A 20,312-nucleotide genomic window follows, 5' to 3' on the forward strand; every position below is an offset into this window, starting at 1 on the left:
TTTTTGCTTTGTAAATAACATGCACCTCCTGGGTGCTATAAAAATAATAAAATCAACCGTTATTTATCAAAGAGATATTGTAAAACACTTCTAAGCATGCTAGGAATGTCTTCCCGAGAAGGTTTAAGCTTTTGCGTACAAAGTTAATGCAAGCGGGAGTAATAGCAAGTTTCAGTGGCGATGCCAATTTCAACCTGGATATAGTATGCCAACTTTACACATTCAAGTCTGAAGTTGAGCTCTGTCGAAACCTAACTTCTTACTCGAAGGTCTGAAGTTTGAAGATGGCTCTGTGAAGCCAAACCTTAACCTCAAGCTTGATTTTGATCTTCATTCAAATTGTAGTTTAAAATTAGATTTATGGGTCTGAAGTTAGGTTTTGGCGAGCCAAACTTCAAACCCATATGTCTGAAGTTTCAAACTCCAGAGCGGCGATTTTCAACTTTAGTCTCGCAAATTTAAATTTTAATTCTGAAGCGGCTAAATTTTAAAAACTTTATAAAGATTGGCCATTCTTTAAGTAAGGGTCCTAAAACCGGCAATTTGTTACATCCCAAGTCCCAACTTCTAGCAGGCTGTGCGGAGCCCAATTAGCAAAGTCAGAATCGAACCATATCAGAAGCCCGCGGCCTGCGTTCAATTCAACCATTTTGACAAAATATGTGATTCAATAATTTGAGATAGATATTTGATTATTCATATTACCTTATTAAATAATTGCACTACTAGTCCACTAATATAATTAAATATTATTTTAAGGTTCTTACTTTTAAATTTTAATTAATCTAGAATAAAGAATAACTTTATCATCAAATAAATAAAATGATGGACATTTAACCTTTTAGCCATGAGAATTTTTTCATTTTTTTTCCAGATTTATTTTACTTTATTTAAAAATAAGCGTTTGACCAAAAAACTCAAAATATAACTTGAAGTTGTATTTGGAATTTGAAAAGCATATAAAATCCTATATTCACTTTTTAAACTTTCAGTAAATTCAAACAATCAAATATTCTTTACAAAAATTATAACCAAACACAATTCCAACTTCAAAATTTCAAATAAAGTAAAAAATATTTGATTTTCACGACCAACCGGCTACTTATTAGTGAAGGCATTAAAAAACTCGTTGAGGTGATTTGACTGAAAGGAAAGGTCAACGATGTAAGGACAGAAAAGTCATTTACCAAAAGACAACGAAGCAGCCTTCATTCATATTCATATAATAATAGGACGCAATGTTGAGTTTTGTGGGAAAAGGAGACCGGAAAATGGAGCAAAGAAGAAGAGGGATCCAGTGGTTCGCCCTCACAGTAACTATCGTGCTCTCCTTTATGGTTCAACCTTCTTTCTCCATTTACTGTGATGAAGATAACTGTTACGATCTCCTTGGGTAATTAAAACTATCCTTTCTAATTAGTACTATTTCATTTATTTTTTTCACTTTTTTATTTAATTTTGTTTTTCTTTTTCTTGGTAGGGTGACTGAAAATGCGAATTCATCTGAAATCAAGAAAGCTTATTACAAGCTCTCTTTGAAACAGTAATTTTTTAATTTCTTGCTTGTATGTTACTAGTTGATGGGATGTTTATTGATAATTGTGGTTGTTTAGTCATCCAGATAAAAACCCTGATCCAGAATCAAAGAAGCTTTTTGTTAAAGTTGCAAATGCTTATGAGGTAATTAATATTCTGTTTACTATCTATCTTTGAGGTTTTCTTATTTCTTGCTTGGCAGATCAAATTGGGATTTCAGTTATATGCATTAGTCAAATAAAAATCCATTGAAAAGCACATTGTGTTTTCAATAAGCGAGATGCAACTAATCTAATACAAATACTTTCTTTATCGCGTATTATATGTGTGTTGTTTGACTGAAAATGGGTTAAGATGTTAACTATTTAACTACCTATTAGTAGTAGTAGTTGAACAAGATATTATGGTCTTTATCGAAATGGTTAGTTTTATAGAAAAGAAAAGGTTGTGAAAGATGTTAATGGACATTGTCTAATAGTTTGGGAGCCGAGGGTCTAGTGGAAACAGCCTTCCTACCTCCCAAGGTAGGCGTAAGGTCTGCGTATACTCTACCCTCCCCAGACCCCACCTTGTGGGAATATACTGGGTATATTGTTGTTGTCTAATAGTTTGGGACGTCGTTTTGTTTGGGATGGAGTGAGTAGTATGTGTTTGTGATAAATATTAAAGGGTTGATTTTTCGCATAGATTTTGAAAGACGAAGCCACAAGGGAGCAGTATGATTATGCACTTGCTCATCCAGAGGAGGTTAGTTTCCAGTACTCTTTGGTTACATATTGTTTGCATAAAGATTATGGCGAGGAGTCCTAGTGCCTCAATTTTTATTCTTTTTAGTATGTCGGAGTCCAGCTTATGAGTATTGGACTTTCTTGGGCAATGCTATTAGACTTCTCAATTGACAGATGATAATCAGGTCACATACTAATGTGTTTTATTCATGCTTTTGAATTTTCAGTTTTTCTACAATACAGCGCGGTATTACCATGCTTACTATGGTCACAAAACTGTAAGAGCCTTTTCCTATTTCCTGTCAGATATTTGTATTCTTTTGTCCATAACACTTCACATGGGTGAAACTTTGAGCTTGAGATTTCATTATACATGCAAAGTTGATTTATGCTCACTTAGCTGTTTGTGTTTTAATTGTAGGATACTCGTGCTGTCCTCGTTGGTCTTCTTTTGATACTCTCATCATTCCAGTATCTGAATCAGTGGACAAGATATAATCAGGTAAAGTAATGCTAAACATTCATCACTAATATTTCTCTTCAACTTGCAACCTGCATCTGCAATCAATGGTTAATGACGAGATCTTTGTATTATAGCCTGGAAATTGAAGAATGCTGTTCACGGCTTTTCTTTTGCTTGATTTCTTTCATGTATTTTAGCTTTATGATTTGAAAAATCCCCGTGATGACATTTTATACTTTGACAATCTAAGAGCAATGTGGTCCTTGGACAATAAATGAAAATAATAGTCTTATGATGATTGGTGAGATTAAGTGAGATGATCCTCATGTATAGGTGACTGTGTAAACCTAGCTGATATGAAGATGCATCATTTTATGATTACCTAACTTGCAAGGTGGAATTATATGTTTGAAGATAGGTATTTTTTCTTGAAAAGTTTGAGGAATATATGCATTTTTAAATGATGAACAATCCAATTAATCATGCCTCTATCCATATTTAGAGGAAATCAATCATAATTTTACTACTATTACTCTAGCTATCAACCTATTGCAACTCTCCACCTTTATCAGGGCTCTGATGTTGGAACCAGCTATGTTTTGTGAATCTTAAATAGGTGGAGTTAGAGCCTGTTTGGATGGGCTTAAAAAAAGCAGCTTATAAGCTGCTGCTTTAGATAAGCTAAGCCAAACGGGCCCAATTATTTTTTTGGGCTTATTTTAAGCACAAAATGGCTTATAAGTTGGCCAGCCAAACACTCAAAAAAGCTGAAAACAACTTATAAGCTGTTTTAAGCAACTTCTAAGCTAATCCAAACGGGCTCTGAATGACCTTAACTGTGACAGTTCTGAAAATTTAAGAAGAATGTTGAGATTCTCTGAACTCATGTTATATACGCCTTGGTATAAGTCTGCAGAAAACACCTTAGAAGCAACAAAAGCTTCAGCGTGAGGCAGCTACCTATTTCATACAAACTCTCCCCTCTTCTAAATGAGCATCAGAAGATTCAGTAGCTTCCAAAAAAATTGCACTACATACCTATAGAAATAAGACCAACGTGAGGTCTCATTCTCATAGATTCTGATTCAAGCAGGAGACCATATCTTTTGGAATTTTACTATTTAAATAATCGAACACCGAGATGCACTCCAGATTCACATTAAAACATAAAGCTGAAAATCCTCATAACATGTTCTACAGCACGGCCACACAAGACAAAAGGTTTTTTACATATTCTTTTCTTCACTGTTCTTCATTACCTAGTTTGACTTGTAATGGAAATTCAGAATGATCTTAGGTGAGCAATTTTTGTTTAGTGGGTGGGAAACATTGCAAAGTAGCAGGTGGAATCCAAAGGAAGTGCATTGAAAGGTTACATCATGGTAATAAAATAAAACAAGATAAAATTCTCCTTATTTTGAAATCTGGGAGACAGCAATATCTGGCTTAAATAAAAATGTAACCTCTTTTACTTCAACAAAAAGTAGAAGAGAGTGAACTATAGCTGGGGATGGATGTAGTTCTTTCCTTGCTTCTTCTCTTTCTTTGCCATGTGTTTTAAATTGTGATTCCTCTTTTATTAGGCTATTGACATGGTCAAGAAAACGCCAGCTTATAAAAACAAGCTACGTGCTTTGGAGCTTCAACGCACTGGAGGAGTGGCTAATAGGAAGAAGGGCAACAAACCGATGGACAAGTATGAGCATCCCTTCGTTATGCTACCAATTTGAATCTTCTGGCTTTAGCTTGACGAAATATACTTGCTTTTTCATATGGGCTTTTTGTTCAAATTTGTTTATTTGCCAAATCTGGGTTTATCAGCTGAATTTGCTATTTGTGACAGGAATTTGGAGGAAGAACTTAGCAAGGAACTCAACTTGGACATAAAGGGAACTGAAAAGCCTTCTGTTTGGGAACTAATTGGAATCCGTTTTATACTTCTTCCTTACACTGTGGGAAAGGTAGCAGCGTTTTGGTGTTTTATGCATTACAATGAAATGAAAAGATATTTTGCTTTGTCAGTTGATATCCAAATTTCTCAGTGCTTATAGCTTGTTCTGCGAGAGGGTTTAAAATAAGATACTTTATGCTTGGATATCAGATATTAAGAGTTGCTGACATTCTTCTTCCATCTTCTGCAGCTGTTGCTGTGGTATGCATGTTGGTTCTGGAGGTACAATGTCAAGCGTGCTCCATACTCATGGGAAGATGCGTCCTATTTGACACGAAGGTCTCTTCGGGTTCCTCTTGATTCATGGATATCTATGGGTAAGATTTAAACTAATCTTCCAACATCTTCTGTGTTTACAAACACTGTGGTAGTGTTGGGTAATTCAGTTGCATTGGATGAAATAGAAGCATAAATAGGTCCATATGTAGTTTAATTGACTAAGCAATAAGCGAAAATATGGTTATAGTAAAACAAATTTGGCCCAAATGATGGTGAGGTAGATCCTACCACACTCCCTCCATTGACTTGCTTATTTAGGGGAAATTCCTTACAATGACCAATGCAATTCTTGCATCTTATTGTATTCCAGAAATTGAACAAAGAGCAGATAATCTAGCATTCAAGGTTAGCTGGTGGATGTTACATAAAAATCTGTTATACTGCGTCGGCATATTCCAAAAAGAAAAATAAGCAAATGAAACAACTAATAATCTAAAATGCAAGCAACCTCAGATGTTCACTGGATACTGCATTAATTTGCTTTGTACTTTTGAAATTTCAGTAATGCCTTTTTATCTCCAATTGAAGGGTATCTGTCAATTTAGTTGAGTTAAACTGAAAAAGGTAGATAAAAGTGATTGAGGCTGTATATGCGATTGGTGATGCTTTTTACAAATGTTTCCTCGATCATTGCTGCTTGGCATGCTACCGATGAGTGTTATGATAAAAGTTTATTTTCATTTTCTTGCTGTTTATAATTTCTTCTAATCATGCTTTGTTTTCAGACGAATTAACCAAGGAAGATCTCATTCAAAGACGGCTTTGGGAGAAGTCCAACTTTGAAAGCTATGTGGCAGAGATGCGCAAGGAATCGAAGCGCCGAAGATAGAAGTTTTTTCTTACTCAAAGCTATGTGTAGGATAAGACCAGTTTTGACGGGGAGTATTCTTTTGACACCAAGAGCTATTGGATTGATAGTATCGTCATAGAACTTGTATTTTTACGGTCAGTGTCACAGCTATACTAGTACTCGAAATAAATAACTATACAAAATACATATTGAGACAGGACGTAAGCATACTGCATTTGGAGTAATTTTCGGGGACAAGCTTCTTCTGATGAGTACCCCCCATGGTGATTTTGCTGATGTAACGCTAGGTTAGAATATGTGGCGAACCATTTATATGTTCTGAAGCACAGAAATTCCATTCCAGTAGACAATGAACTTCATACTTGGCTATGTTGTATTTGTATGTACCATAGTCTTTAATATGATAATGACAGGTCTATCATTATTGGCTTCATCGTACTGACTTCAGGAACGTGTATAAGGTAAAAATTTGGAGTGCTTCCCTTCGTGGATAAGTTAAGAGTGTTATTTCAACCACATGGGTCGAAATTCGTAAGGCAAAATGCATCTTTGAATGCTGTTTCGGTCTTTTAACAGTTTCCATCAGCCAGAAATGCAAATGAACGTAATTTCAAGTTAGTTTAGATGAGAAACTTCTTTTGGATAAAGAATGAGAAACTTCTTTTTGATAAAGAATGAGAAACTCTTTCATGCTCGATTCTTCAAAGACTACATGTTGCTCCTTTATCTTTCTGTTCTTTATGAAGGACAAATATCATTTTGAGACATGTGTCAGTACACATACAGAACTTTTCCACAATTGCTTCATACATTGTTGACTTAATTATTTGATATCCTGACTGAGAATGAGAAAGTTGAATCTAGTTGATCGACTAAAAAGTGCACGTAATAGCAGATATGGTGTGAACGCTGCGAGCAATTAGGCACAATGACAAGTGCGGAGACATGTAAGGTTGCGGAGCCAAGGCTACTGAGCAAACGAGGCACTAAGTACATTATGAAATGATGTATAATGACTATCTAAAGATGCTTTAAGCTGATTTTATATAGATTTTTTTTTTTTTTAAAAAAAGACCTTTCGACTTCCTGAATCTGAACAAGTCGTTATATCGGAGATGGCGAAGCTTTTCATATATGGTTTCAATATTATTTGTTGAAAGTGAACTTAACGATAAATGGCTGTCATTATTTTCATCATCAGATGGTAACTTATAGCTGGAAGAATCTCTAGGTGAAATGACAAGGAAGTTGAGAAGTACTAGAATTCTCGATCGTCCTGCGTCCATTAGTAGTAGTCAATAAACCGTGTCAAACTAGGTTACGGTCATAGTCACTCAGTTTACAGAAACTCAGATTCATTGTTTCACCACTTGGCTATTTATCGCTGCAAAAAGTTTCATACTACGGGTTTATCAGAAGCCACAACTTCTCACACAATAAATTGCAGAACTACGAGCAATACCCTCAAGCTTTTCAGGATACATATTGATGATGATTAGACCTTTTAGTCCATACCAAAGACAGCGGATGAAAGAGAGACCACAGAACATAAAATCAATTGTAAAGAAACACTGAAATTAATGTTACAAAAGATCACCAATTTACAGCTCCTCATACGGTGCAGCTCTTTAAGTATTTTACAGAATCATGAGTACAGAATTAACTGCTTCTCATTGCATCTGATTGGATTCACAAAGTAACAACAATTCTCTAAGATAAGAGTGCTGAGGTAACAGAGAAGTTAGATCGTCAGCAGTGAGCACATCATACATTGCTCTGTTTGTACAACTTGGTGTCAAGAACTTGCTTTCCACACATTGCACATACTCCTGCACAGGAAGAACACTTTAGATGAGACATAAAGAAACATTACCCTAATATAAATTATTTGGAGCTAAGTTCCACAAATATAAATCACATATGCAATTCCAAATCATATATGCAATTCCAAAGTACTTTTCATTACCTTTACTATAAGCACAGGTATGACAATACTTGCCATCTTGATGCACTTGTTGCTTGCAAATAGTGCACTTTGTATTTCCATAAGGTGTCCACCTGCAATACAACCAGTTCCCTAGTAAGAAAGTGTGGCACCGATGACAACCGATGACAAATACACAGGACTAACCATAATCAAACTGCATTTGATATCACAACAAATCATATAAATCATTTCATTTTGGCATAACACTCGCCATAGGATGTTCATAACTAAAGAGTGAAATGGTTGCAATCATGCAACACCACAAAAACAAAAGCCCCTTAGAACACCACGTTCAGCTATCCACTTATTAATTTTAGCATTGCACTACAATGATTTTTAGTTTGTTATTTGAGATTTCTAAAACTTATATTGATTCTATAGTCTAAAAGAAGCATATTGCAGCCAATATTCTTGGCTAAGTGATAAATAGCATTCTTTCTCCACAAGTGGGGCACAACCTTGCACGTTTTCCCCAAGTATAGCAATCCCAATGTAGTTTCCATCCATGTCTCATTCAAAGAAAATCCCCGGAAATCACATTGTCCTATACTCTTTTTATAAGAATAAATAAATATATGTGCAGTTGTTCTGTTTCGATCCCATGACCCTTGGCTTGAAAATGAACATTGTCCTATACTTAAGTCCGGAAAATCGTAAAAATTCTAAATGCAACATGTGAATGAGCTACAGTCTTATTCACATAATGTTATTAAGGAAGATCGGAGAAAAAAGTACAGGAAATGGAATTTGAAATATAACCAACAAAACCTACAGACAGAATACTACAAAGTTTATGATTTTCTTATCAACAACATAAACCATTGGTCTACAAACAGAAATGAAACATAAATAACTATTTATTTCTCATGGTCTTGATGCATTCTTTTATTCTAAGTACCAATAACAGAGCCCACGAACCACACAGAGCTTCAGTGTCTCAAGATTTCAAAAGAGAAGCAAAGGTAGTAACTAGTAAGTCATCACGTCAGACATACAATATCCGGAAAAAACAAATTTACTGAAAAAACACAAGCAAATAGAAAAGGGCATCTCTCCCCTGAATCCTATATAACTTTTCACCGTCATTGATAAGAAAGTTGTTGATGCGAATAGAGAGATTTTTTTTTTTTTTTTTTTTTTTGAAACTGGTACTATAATAGAGAAAAGTTGTTTCGAAGTCAAAAACATGTTCAATTTAACTTCTTGGGTAATGCAACATGCATTAGAACCTCCTTTTTGAGAAACGAATTGAAATGGCTAAATAAGAAATTTGTGCACTTACTTTGGCTAAACATATCTTCATTACAAGATTAAAAGAGCCTATCTCAAAAAGAATGGCAAGATACGATACCAACTACCAAAATTAACTCTGTCTAAATTTCAATGAATTCACACAGGATTTGTTGGTTCTTTTAAAATAAAAGTAAGATATGTGGGAACTACTTAAAAAGTAACGTGAATCACAACTAATCATAGTTAGAACTATTTTGATAAATCATGGTCACATGTTAAGCTGTTGATTTACTCTTTTCTTCTTTTTGTGGTATGAGTTACATTTTGATGACATGATCCAGAAATACTTTTTTTAATTTATTTTCAATGTGCAACTATTCCTCAGCCCGTGTCTCACAGAATTAATGCCAGTCTCAACTGGTGGGGGTCATCTTTCACCAATCTTGGGTGGGAAGGGGTATTGATACCAAACTATCTCATGGACTAGAACCACAACTTAGCCCTGGCATGCAAGAATTTTGAAAGTGATGTCAGTACTCAGTACTGACCACTATCATGACTGTTCAGCATCCGAACTTTTCGAATTCAAAGTCATGGAGAGCTTAAAAAGGATTTACAAGATAAACTTTCAACACAATGTTTGCTTCTGAGTTAATAGCCCAGTTTAATTAGACTCGCTCTCCCCTTTCCCCTATTTCCACAAGGCATCCAAGATTCTATGATATTTGGTCGAGACCCGATAACTTCCAATAGGCACTGGCCAAAGTTTTTGTTCATTTACTAGTCTTGCCTGCTTTCGAAGATTCATTCTGCCAGTATAACATCTCTTTGACTTTACATGTCTATACAGTATTAATAATGATTTTCTTATATTCTCTAGACTGCTACAGCAATAATTCATGCAGACCTTGTTTTTAGCTGAAATGATTATTTCCAACATTGAAGGTATCAATAACATGAGTAAACTGAAGGAAGATTTGTCAGGAGACATCTAAGTTGAACTTGTTGGATCTTAATTATGTAAATTTTCCTTTTTTATTTCAAATACCTCTTAATTACCTAAAACACATCAGATTCTTGAGATGATTTGAACAACTAAGAGAGTTAGACTTTTTTCTAATGCTGGTCAGGAAAACTGATTAGCTGTGGTTAATTTACTCTCTTGAGTAGCAATGGGTGTGACCTGGTGGTCAATGAAGTGGGTGCAAACCTTGGAGACCAGGGTTAAAATCAAGCAGAAACAAAAAACACTAAGAGATTTCTCTTGATATAACTAAGCCTTCTTGGATAGAATTATCCAGTACATGCGTAATTCAAGTCAGAAATACGAAGATTAGAAAGAATCATCTCAAGAATCTGATGTGTCTCTGTCTGTGTTAGGGTGTGTGTGCTTTTAACTTAATATTGGAAAAAGAGAAAAAGACTTGAATTTCCCTCTTAGGATGCACACTTACTTTTGGATTGTATCCTCTCCCTCACCATCTATTCAATCTTTTCCTTTATTGGTTTGAAAAACAAGCACCCAATAAGAAAGAAAAAAATCTACACCAAATTAACTATATTTCATCTACAAACAATAACTTAGCTAAGATTAAAGTACTCAAGTCAGTATATTTTTATTTCTATCTTTTATAATAGTTGGGTCCTTACACTTAGTGTTTTTTGTTTCTGCTTGATTTTAACCCTGGTCTCCATGGTTTGCACCCACTTCATTGACCACCAGGTCACACCCTTAGTTCCTCTGACCAGCATTAGAAAAAACGCTAACTCTCTTAGTTATTCAACATCAAAAATCCTACTAGAGAAGATGGTAATTGAGTTATGATTGATTAAAGCTTGGTATATATCCAGTAGTAAAACAAGTCTCGATGGACTAACATCACCCTTCAATCAAAAACTCCTAGAACAGAGCAACCATATTACCTCATTCATTATCCGTTCCTCTAACGATCGGTCAATTGTGAATAAAAACCGCTACTAGAGGAACTAACTACTCCCTCTGTTTCAATTTAAGTGAACCTATTACCTTATTAGTTTGTGCCCAAAAAGAATGACCTCTTTCTATATTTGGAACTAACTATATAAGTTATTAGCCAAAAAATAAAATCCTCTTAAAAAAAAAAAAAGCATACTATATCAGTTATCCTCCTTTAATTCTGCGGTCAGTGTAAGGGAATTAATCAAGGAAGCTAGAATTTACTATTCAGGCATAAGCAATTAGCAAAAAAAAAGAAAAAGAAAAAAAGGTAACCTTTTCTTCTTGGAGAGGAGTTTGTTCTCGTTAATTTTACGGCCACCGCCTTCAGTAGTGTTGCTGGCACCTGCTTTCCATTTATCAGGCACTATCACCTTCGACAACTTCTTCTCACCTGCAATTTCAATTTACCAAACCCTAGCTCTAAATCAACTGGTTCCCAAATTGTAGCCGCATAAAAGAAGAAGTAATGAATAATTTCAGAAGAAAGAGAGGAATTTCGACTCACACTTGTCGCAAACCATAATTGTAGTTGATCCTAATTACTCTAAATTCGTAATTGGGGAAGAAGAGGAATAATTGTCGAGAGTTGATTATTTATGTGTAAAAACGGTGCGGTGGAGCTCACCGGGTAATATATGGACTCGCCCGCTTCATTTAAATACTTGAGAGGTCTACTCCCCTTTTTTAGTTTTCATTGCGTGAATATTTGACTATCGGAGTAATTTTTTTTTTCAAATGCTAATTACCTTAAACACCATTATCGTAATAGAGTAGTTTAGCGTACGCGCGTGACCAAAATGTGCATCTCATTTGACAACAAATATTGAGAAAAAAATTAGACTTAGCTACGAACTTTGTCATTAATCAGTTGCTAAATTCTCCTTTTGATAATTCGTTGTTGATCTGTTGTTAAATAGAGTTAGAGACGTATTTGTCTGTTTGACTTTCTGTCGATAATTCATGTTTATTTAGTAGTGAAATAACTTAATATTAAAAGAATTTGAGAGTTTTCATTTGTTAGAATAAGTGTAAAAAAAAAAATGACAAATCATTTAGAATTTTTTATTTATTTTATACTAAAAAGTTTGTCAATCGCTAATTCCTATTTTTGTGTACTGATTTTACTCATTTTACAAGGGTACTAGCCCAGCACTAACTCTTCGATATATATATCTAGCTGGAAGTACCCCTGATCCCATTGATAACGATTGGGCTCAAATAATTCAATCGGGGTAGTTGTCGAATCATACCACATAGTTCCGGCAACAACAAAAGCTGGAAAAAAGACAGTAGCAATACTACTGGAAAGGACGATTTCAATATTTCCCATACGCAATCGTTTGTATAGACGTTGTGACATACAAACGCTAAGATGGGCCTCTAAAATTTGCGATACTATTCCATTCAATCATATTAAGCAAACGGGCATCTAAATTCGATAATTATTAGTTGTTCTTATAAACTTTTAGATCGATTATTATATTATTGTTATATTATTCAACCTATAATTTCTTTCTAAAATACGTTCCTTAATTGTCTCATACGCATCATGGATTCTAAACAATGTTGTTTAACTATGTTATTCTAAAAAATGTAGTTTGCTTCTACTGAGTTTTGCATAGGTTTCAGGTCATGAATTTAGGTACGGCTGCACTTGCTCTGCATAATGCTAATTTGATCATTGTCATGAAAAATCCGCCTATATTACAGTCTGGTGTGTAACAAGAATGTTTTCATACTATTATACTAAACCTAAAGTAACATTTATTTTGGGGTGTGCATTCGATTTTATATTTTTCGTTTCAATTTTTTGGTATTCGGTTTTAATCCAAATCAAAATAAGTTTGGTTTGGTTCAATTTTTCTCTTTTCGGTTTGGTTATTCGGTTGCGTCCTATAAGATAATTAACACAATCGGATAGCTATATTTGAATGACGAAAAAGAATACATATTATAGAGAATGAGAAATAATCATGTCAAACCTCTTAAATATATTTTAAATATATAAGTCGCAGGTAAAACTTAAACAACACAATATTTAAAAGTATATAAATACATACCCATATTCTAAATATTAAGAATGAGTCATTTTATACAGTAATACAAATAGGCCACTAAGTAAGAACGGTCGAAAGTGGCAAAACACTCAAACTCCTTTAGTACTTTTATATAGCTTTTAATTCGGTTTTTCGATTTTTATTTTTCTAAACCCGAAATCGAACCCAAAAACCAATTCTTTTAATTTCTCAATCCAAAACCACACCAAAATTTTAATTTAATTGCCAGAAATTCTGATGAGAATTTAATGCTTGTTAACTTGACTCCACAAAATTAGATTAAATGTACACGGAAAATCTGGAGGTATATTTGAAATTAGCTCGATCAAGAAAAATCTCAGTTATAAAGAAGAAGTAAAAGCGCATGATCATATTATAATCAAGAAAAGAAAAAGAACTAACCAACATTGTATATATAGTCCCACTAACTCCTTTAGAGCCGCATTCTAGCTAGCGTCCTTTTACAATTCAGTCTTAATTAGATCAACATATCTCCCTTCCAACTTCCAAGAATGCCCATACACATAGAAAGATTGTTAACTTAACAACCAATAAAGAGTGAGCGAAATTATCAACGAAGATGCATATAATTAAAGCAAAATATGATACTAAAAGAGAAAAAGTTATTAGCTCTTTGGTGTATTATTTTATTTGTTGCATTGACGTGCGTACGTCAAACTCTTAATATAGAGGTAATATGTGTTTGACGTGGGATTGGTTTGGATTGAAACTTTAGTAACTTATGCTATTCGGTTGTTCAATGTTAATAGAACTTTACATTCCATTAAATTTTTAAAGATTCTACTGATAGTTGGTTTCAAATTTTTAAATATTAGGTAAATTTACAGTTTATATTAAGGTTTTTATTTTGGAAGGACTCCTAACCAAAAAAGAATTTTTACATAGTTTTTCTTTTGCCAAAAATAAGCCAATTTTTTAGGTGAAATATTATAAGAATAATTAAATAATAATTTGCACGTGACAAGGGAAGAGTCTTGAAAGGGATGGTGACAATTAGGAGAATTGTAGGGGAAAATGTACTTAGGTTCAGCCCCTTTAAGAATAAAAAGAAAGTGAAGATTCTTTCGAACGTTCATGGAAAAAATACTAAAAGCTTCAACGATGAATAAGTAAACTAAATTCAACTTACTTCTCAGTCATAAGTACTATCTCTCTTCGTTTTGTTTTTCCTCCCATGAAAACCTTAGAACTCACAAATATGTCAAGTGTATCTACAAATAATAGCTAAACAAACACATATAATCTTCTAAGAAATTATTAAGTAAATAGGAGTAAAATAGTGTGCATATATTTAATGCCAGATTAGTTTATGAAATCTAAGAAATTACCAAAGATTGTTCCATGGATGCATTGTGTTGCCTCTTATTGTTCCATCGATGCATTGTGTTGCCTCTTCGGACGAAAGAAAACTGTTCCAATTTTCCGATAGAATTCCTTGATGGTAAATGTGAGTTATTACCTATGAACTCTGTTAGAATTTATTTTAGATGTGATTCAAATTTTAAATACACCTTGAAAAGACACAATATATTATGAAGAGGTGTTACCCATTCTTTAGAGGATACACCTGTTCATTGTGAAAATGTGCCATCCAATCTTAAGCAACAGATCCTTTCATTGAAAAGATGTGTTAGTTGTTTTTCTACACCTTAAAATAACAGATGTCAGATTTCAAAGACTTAGAAAATATTTCAGACTTAGAAAAAATTCTTGCAACATAAAATTCTACATTCATGCCTCTTCCTTTTACTAAAGCAAATGAGAGATTAAAAGAGCTTCCCTGAACTTCTATTTGAGCCGCATTAAGATTCTTGAGTAGTTCATCAGTATCTTAGAACGTCACTTTACTATTTTGCCGGAGTAGCGAAAATCTACTCAAGACAAATACTTATCCATAAGCGTGCCTTAAACCGGGTTTTACGATTTCAACTCTGTCTTATCTTTATTGTTATTACTATATTTTTTATTTGTGTGTTATTTGTTCTTCTTAATGTGATTATCTCTAATATTTTCCAACAAACTCTGCCAAATTATGGATTACCTATACTTTTGATAAGCCAGACAGTGGGATGCACAACAAACATGGTGAAAGTACTCATAATTTCATGAATTGGTGCATGCTCAAGTTCAGAAAATTGAAGGCTTACTAAAACAATTTAAAAAAATACTAAATTAACAAACCTCAAGTTATAGGGAAGCCAAAAACCAAAAGAGAAACTCAACTTAATTAAATCCGGGAATATCCAAACCTGTGAAGAGAAGTTGATGCATTGGTTGAAACATGAGATGCTGGTAAAACACGTAAACTATGAACTGAATCCTAAACTTAAATAAACAAAAGCTAATACCGACTCTTAAAAGGAAAAAAGAAACCCTTGAAACAAACGTAAGTAGTGGTTCAAAAAAATTCTAAACCTAAAGTGAATCCTAAATTTAAATAAACGAGTTTTTTTTTACTTTTTCAAAAATATATATTATTAGTGTTTTTACATAATTACACATATATTCAATTAGGAAAATGGTAATGACATTTTTTTGTCAATAGTAGAGTCTTTTAATGAAGGGCAAAAAGTTCAATCAACATTTCTAAGGCCCTTCGTGCTTTTAATATAGTACTATCTCTATAAACGTGCAGTTGCACGTTAATCCCAGTCAATCTCGATCATAGTAAAAAATATTAGATAACATTATATGTAATTATATACATTTATTTTATGAGTTATAAAAATGTAGATAATAAAACATAATCTTTTCTAATTATTGAAAAACTCAGTTTAACATGAGAAACCAGAAGTTAAATTATACTATTTTCTTTCTCTTTGTGATTTTCTTAATGGCATTCTTTGTGCATGGTTCATTTGTGTCAGATATTCGTGATTTAGTTTCTTCATAAAGTGTTTCGTTCAAATATTGTTCAGTAGTGACCAAATATTCTTCGACAATAGGAACAATATTTGTTATTTCAAGAGTAGAATAATATTCTTCATGGAGTATTATTAGTTATAATAAATATAAGTTTCTTTACGCACATCTAAGTAAATCTCAAAAAGTTAGTGTTTGCTTCTGCCATAGCAATTGAAGATCGTGTCCATAAGCTATTATTGTTGGCAGTCAAATTACATTTATTTAAGTTCATGAGGTATAGATTATAAGTATGTTATCTAGTTCTATCTCACCTAATAATTTTCAAAGAGGTATATGTTTACCAACACAACTTCTACAAACTTTAACTAAATAGGATTTGACTATTTAGAATTTGTGTTTATGTCAATAACTGACTACGTTTGTGGCCTTTTTTCAGTGATAATTCTGTTCTGTTTTAGTAGAAGTTAAAAGTACCAGTTGTTGAGTTATGAAATAGAAATCGAAATATGTAGTACAAATCTAACTTCGTAAACTTCAACCTTCTCTCATTCAAATTAATGTAGAATACATGTCCTTATTTCCTTACTTGATAGAGTTTGTCATGCTATAGTTGTCATTAATTGGTATCATCTCCACCTTCGTTCTAGTGCGAAGTTCAATAAAGATAGAAAATCTTACAAAGTTGGTAGATCTCTTTATGTTTTCTTATTTATGGAATAAGTGGAATATCATTTAAAACAAAAAAATATATACAATCAAGAAGATGCATGTGTCTCTTTAATTTTTATTATAATTCGGGAAAGACTTGTAAAAATAATAGGTCTCTTTAGTTTTTACTATAATTCTAACTCGATTATATTTGTGTGCCTAAAGTGTCATTTTTTTCCAGTCAATTGAATATCAAACATAATGAATATATCTACTTGAGTGAATGGTTTATTTTTTAAAAGGGATAAAAAATCATCAATTACGGCGGTATAACATAACTGCATGTAAGGACCTTTAAATTTTAAATTATTGATTTTATATGAACTTTTAAGCAGTGAAGATGAATTAGTCCTCCATATTTCACCACGTAATGGTTCAATTATTTTCATATAGTAGCACAACCACCGAGGAAAAAAACTTAGAATGTTTTATCTAATTTCCATAGCAACAATGCACAAAATTTATCAATATCTATTAGAGTCTCTCATGAGATTACACAACTGAAAAGCATACAAATAAATATCTAACTATAGATCCCGGCTTTTCCCTAGAAACAAATATCTAAAACAAGAATACCTCCAACTCTCCAAGTAAAAACAGTAATTAATTAACGATTAAAGAAACAAATGCATGACAAAGCTACAAAGAAAAAATAAAACCACATGTAAATAAAAACTAAATGAATTTAGCAATCAAAAGGGATTGAAAACTTACTAAAGTATGTGTTTGGAATATTGGCCAACAACATATTAACTGTTGGTGTGGAAGAGGAAGAAAGCATGAAGTGAAATATATACTAATTAATATCTACAATGCTTCCTAATTGAATTGGACTCCTTAAGCATTTAGAGATTTAAAACGTAACCTATAACAAATTTGACATAGTGGCTTGCGGCGCCAGGAAGAGTGAAAAGAATGTTGTGTCTCATTAGATTTAGAATTCTTGTTATAAAGCACTTTGTAATTCTTTTATCACAATTTTAATTAATTTTAAAGTCTTAAATATTAGTACAATTCTATCTTCAAAGGGTATAAAAGTCGTTCAATATTTGAATGATATTTTGGTCAACCAACATTTATATTCATGCTTTTAAAATAGTATAGATATAGATAGATTAAGTTTGGGATACATTTCCTATATTTTAAAATTAACATATGAAAATCATACACTTATACCATTATTATATATATATATATATATATATATATATATATATATATATATATATATATATATATTCAACTAGGTAGTATTGTTAAAGGATAAATTAAAAATGATAAATAAAAGTTTTTACGTATATTAAAATATATGGAGTATTGTTAAAGGATAAATTAAAAATGATAAATAAAAGTTTTTACGCACTTATTCTAATGAAATTTTAAGAAGAAGATACATATTTTTTTGCTGACGAAACATATAACATCCAAAATTCATAAATAGGAAAATGAACACAAATTTCTTAGTAAGAACCCAACTTTCTTGCACTTTAAACGTGTAAGTTATTTTTTTTATTATTATATAGAAATTTCTTGTATTTATTTTAGTTTGTTTATTTATTCTTCCCTTTCAAATTTTCTTAAATTGACTTGGTTAGATAAAGTTTTATTATATAAGAGGCTTAAATATTTTCTAGAAAAACAGGGATAACATCATTATATTTAAGAGTTTCAAAAGTCAAAATATTTTGCCAAATACGTAAAAAGTCTAGCCATCTTATTAAATAATTTTAGTCATTTCCTATTTAAGAATTTTAAAAGATACGTATGTCAAAGACTATTCATTCTCTTTTCTAATCAAAGTCGATCGTGAATAAAAAATTTAAGCAGATATGGTTATCTTCTTTCTAAAATTATATGTACACAAAATTTTTTGTTTATAGTTTTAGTTTATCTTTAAAATACTTAGTTACGAATATATCTCATAGGGGTATAAGTGTAGGATTTTTATTGCATATGATTTATGTAATTAACCCTTTTTTAATCTCCTATCTTAAAGTTTTACTTAGAGACAACAAATCTAAATCACACTATATATCCAACATTTTTTTCTATAACATATATCAAAAGAAAAAACAAAACAAAAAAAGAGGTCCAAATGTATAAGTATTGTTAATGCGAACAAGAGATGGAGGAATTTGCTCTCCTCAATACCAACTTTCACTGGTTTTAGGCTGTACTGATGGAACTATTGGGTAAAGAAAGTTGGAAGAAAGGATCAGACAAGTTTCTCACTATTATGAAAAGGTTAACACGCATGTCTACTACAGTCTCACATTAAAAATAGGGAAAAGGGTCAAAAATATTCCTCTACTTTGGGAAAAGGGCTAACAATATCTTCCGTTATGAATTTGGGAAAAAGGGCTAATAATCCATACGATCCCCTTATTTCCCCCAATTCTCTCAATGTATTCTATGAGTTATTATTTAGTTGAGTCGGGTTTAAATGATGGAGCGAGTTTAAAAAATGAAATCGGGTCATTTTGGGGGATTTAGGAATTTCCGTCAAGACGGGGGTATATTTGAAAAACTTTAACGATGGGAGGGGTATTTTTTACCCAAATTCGTAATGAAGGATATTTTTAGTCATTTTCTCAAAGTAAAAGGGTATTTTTGACCCTTTTCCCTTAAAAATTAAGAGAAATGTCCTCAAACTATAAGGGTGAGACTCTTTTGGGACCAACATGTGTTGTGAGGTCTATTTGACAAATGATCCTACCTTTTAACTATAGGATACCCCCAAGGTCTGGAGATAGATAAAGAACCATATCTCATTATACTATTCTTGTCGTCTAACATGAAAGATTAATTAATATAGTAATTGAATATGGACTGTCCGATAAAACTCAAACTAAATGAACTTCATACTTGTCTCAATGTTGCTTTTAAGAAAATTTCACCGAATGTCCTTGTGAGCCAGTGTTTGACTTTTGTTCTCGTTTTTAAAAAAATTGCAAATATAGATCCAGCAATAGATGACGACTCCTATCCTCACGCTCTTCTTCTTCATTCTCCTCGTTTGAACGAGACACCGGAATGTGGATTTCAAAGGCAATAACTTTGAGTTCATACTTTTGGTGCTGTTAAAAGGGCACATCCAAGAATTTGGTTTGCAAAATCTCGAATTGGGAAAGTCAAGCTTATAGCATAGATTTATCGAGGCCCATACTAGACATGTACCATTGTATCTCCGTGACAAGGAAATTGTTTGTTTATGGAGAACACATGAGATGGTGACAAAGAAGTAAATTGTGTGGTCCTCCCCTCCCCATAATTATGATATTCAACAAAAAAAATACAAGTGAGGAAATTATAACAACTCACTTTGGTAGGCTCCTCAAATCCAGTGACCAGGTGATCAATTTCCGTCAAGTGCTCAAAATATAAAAAAGAAACGTACGGCGTTCTTTCAGTGTTCAACATCTATATATATATATATATATATATAAAATAATTTTAACTCAAAAATAATATTTTTTTCCGCCTTCGGATGAACACCCATTCCCATAGATTGAAGTACGATTTTCCAAAGGTACTTCCCCATCTATATTTCTGTTTTTTTCCTTTACTTTTGCCAGTGTAATAACTACTTACAAAATTAATCTTGAAAACCAACATCCACAAGCCGGTGGCATGCCATATGATATCAAGTTGAGTGTACAAATTAATACGACTAGATGAATTCATTATTCCAACTG

At 32.7% G+C, this 20,312-nt stretch overlaps 2 protein-coding genes across 3 annotated transcripts in view; one reads left to right on the forward strand and one right to left on the reverse strand.

The window, feature by feature from the left end:
* Positions 1-1,192: 1,192 nt before the first annotated feature.
* On the forward strand, positions 1,193-6,201 carry LOC132046302 (chaperone protein dnaJ 50). Its single transcript, XM_059436887.1, has 10 exons — positions 1,193-1,393; positions 1,481-1,543; positions 1,614-1,680; positions 2,224-2,283; positions 2,492-2,542; positions 2,686-2,766; positions 4,311-4,423; positions 4,571-4,688; positions 4,869-4,995; positions 5,683-6,201. Exons 1-10 carry the CDS (start codon positions 1,239-1,241, stop codon positions 5,784-5,786), a joined length of 939 nt encoding a protein of 312 aa, XP_059292870.1. The 5' UTR covers positions 1,193-1,238; the 3' UTR covers positions 5,787-6,201.
* Positions 6,202-7,317: 1,116 nt separating this feature from the next.
* LOC132046306 (uncharacterized) overlaps positions 7,318-20,312 on the reverse strand; it is a 59,510-nt gene continuing 46,515 nt past the window's right edge. Inside the window, exons 2-5 of one of the 2 annotated variants that reach the window (XM_059436892.1) lie at positions 11,472-11,487; positions 11,240-11,357; positions 7,735-7,826; positions 7,318-7,597 (exon numbers count right to left, since the gene is read on the reverse strand). In XM_059436892.1, the coding sequence (XP_059292875.1) occupies positions 7,533-7,597; positions 7,735-7,826; positions 11,240-11,357; positions 11,472-11,487 (291 nt within the window). In that variant the 3' untranslated portion in view covers positions 7,318-7,532. Of the gene's footprint in view, positions 7,598-7,734; positions 7,827-11,239; positions 11,358-11,471; positions 11,607-20,312 lie in introns of those variants that run through there. The other variant, XM_059436891.1, reaches the window with a different exon arrangement.

The sequence above is a fragment of the Lycium ferocissimum genome, chromosome 2 (assembly GCF_029784015.1).
Source record: "Lycium ferocissimum isolate CSIRO_LF1 chromosome 2, AGI_CSIRO_Lferr_CH_V1, whole genome shotgun sequence".
Classification (NCBI taxonomy): Eukaryota; Viridiplantae; Streptophyta; class Magnoliopsida; order Solanales; family Solanaceae; genus Lycium; species Lycium ferocissimum.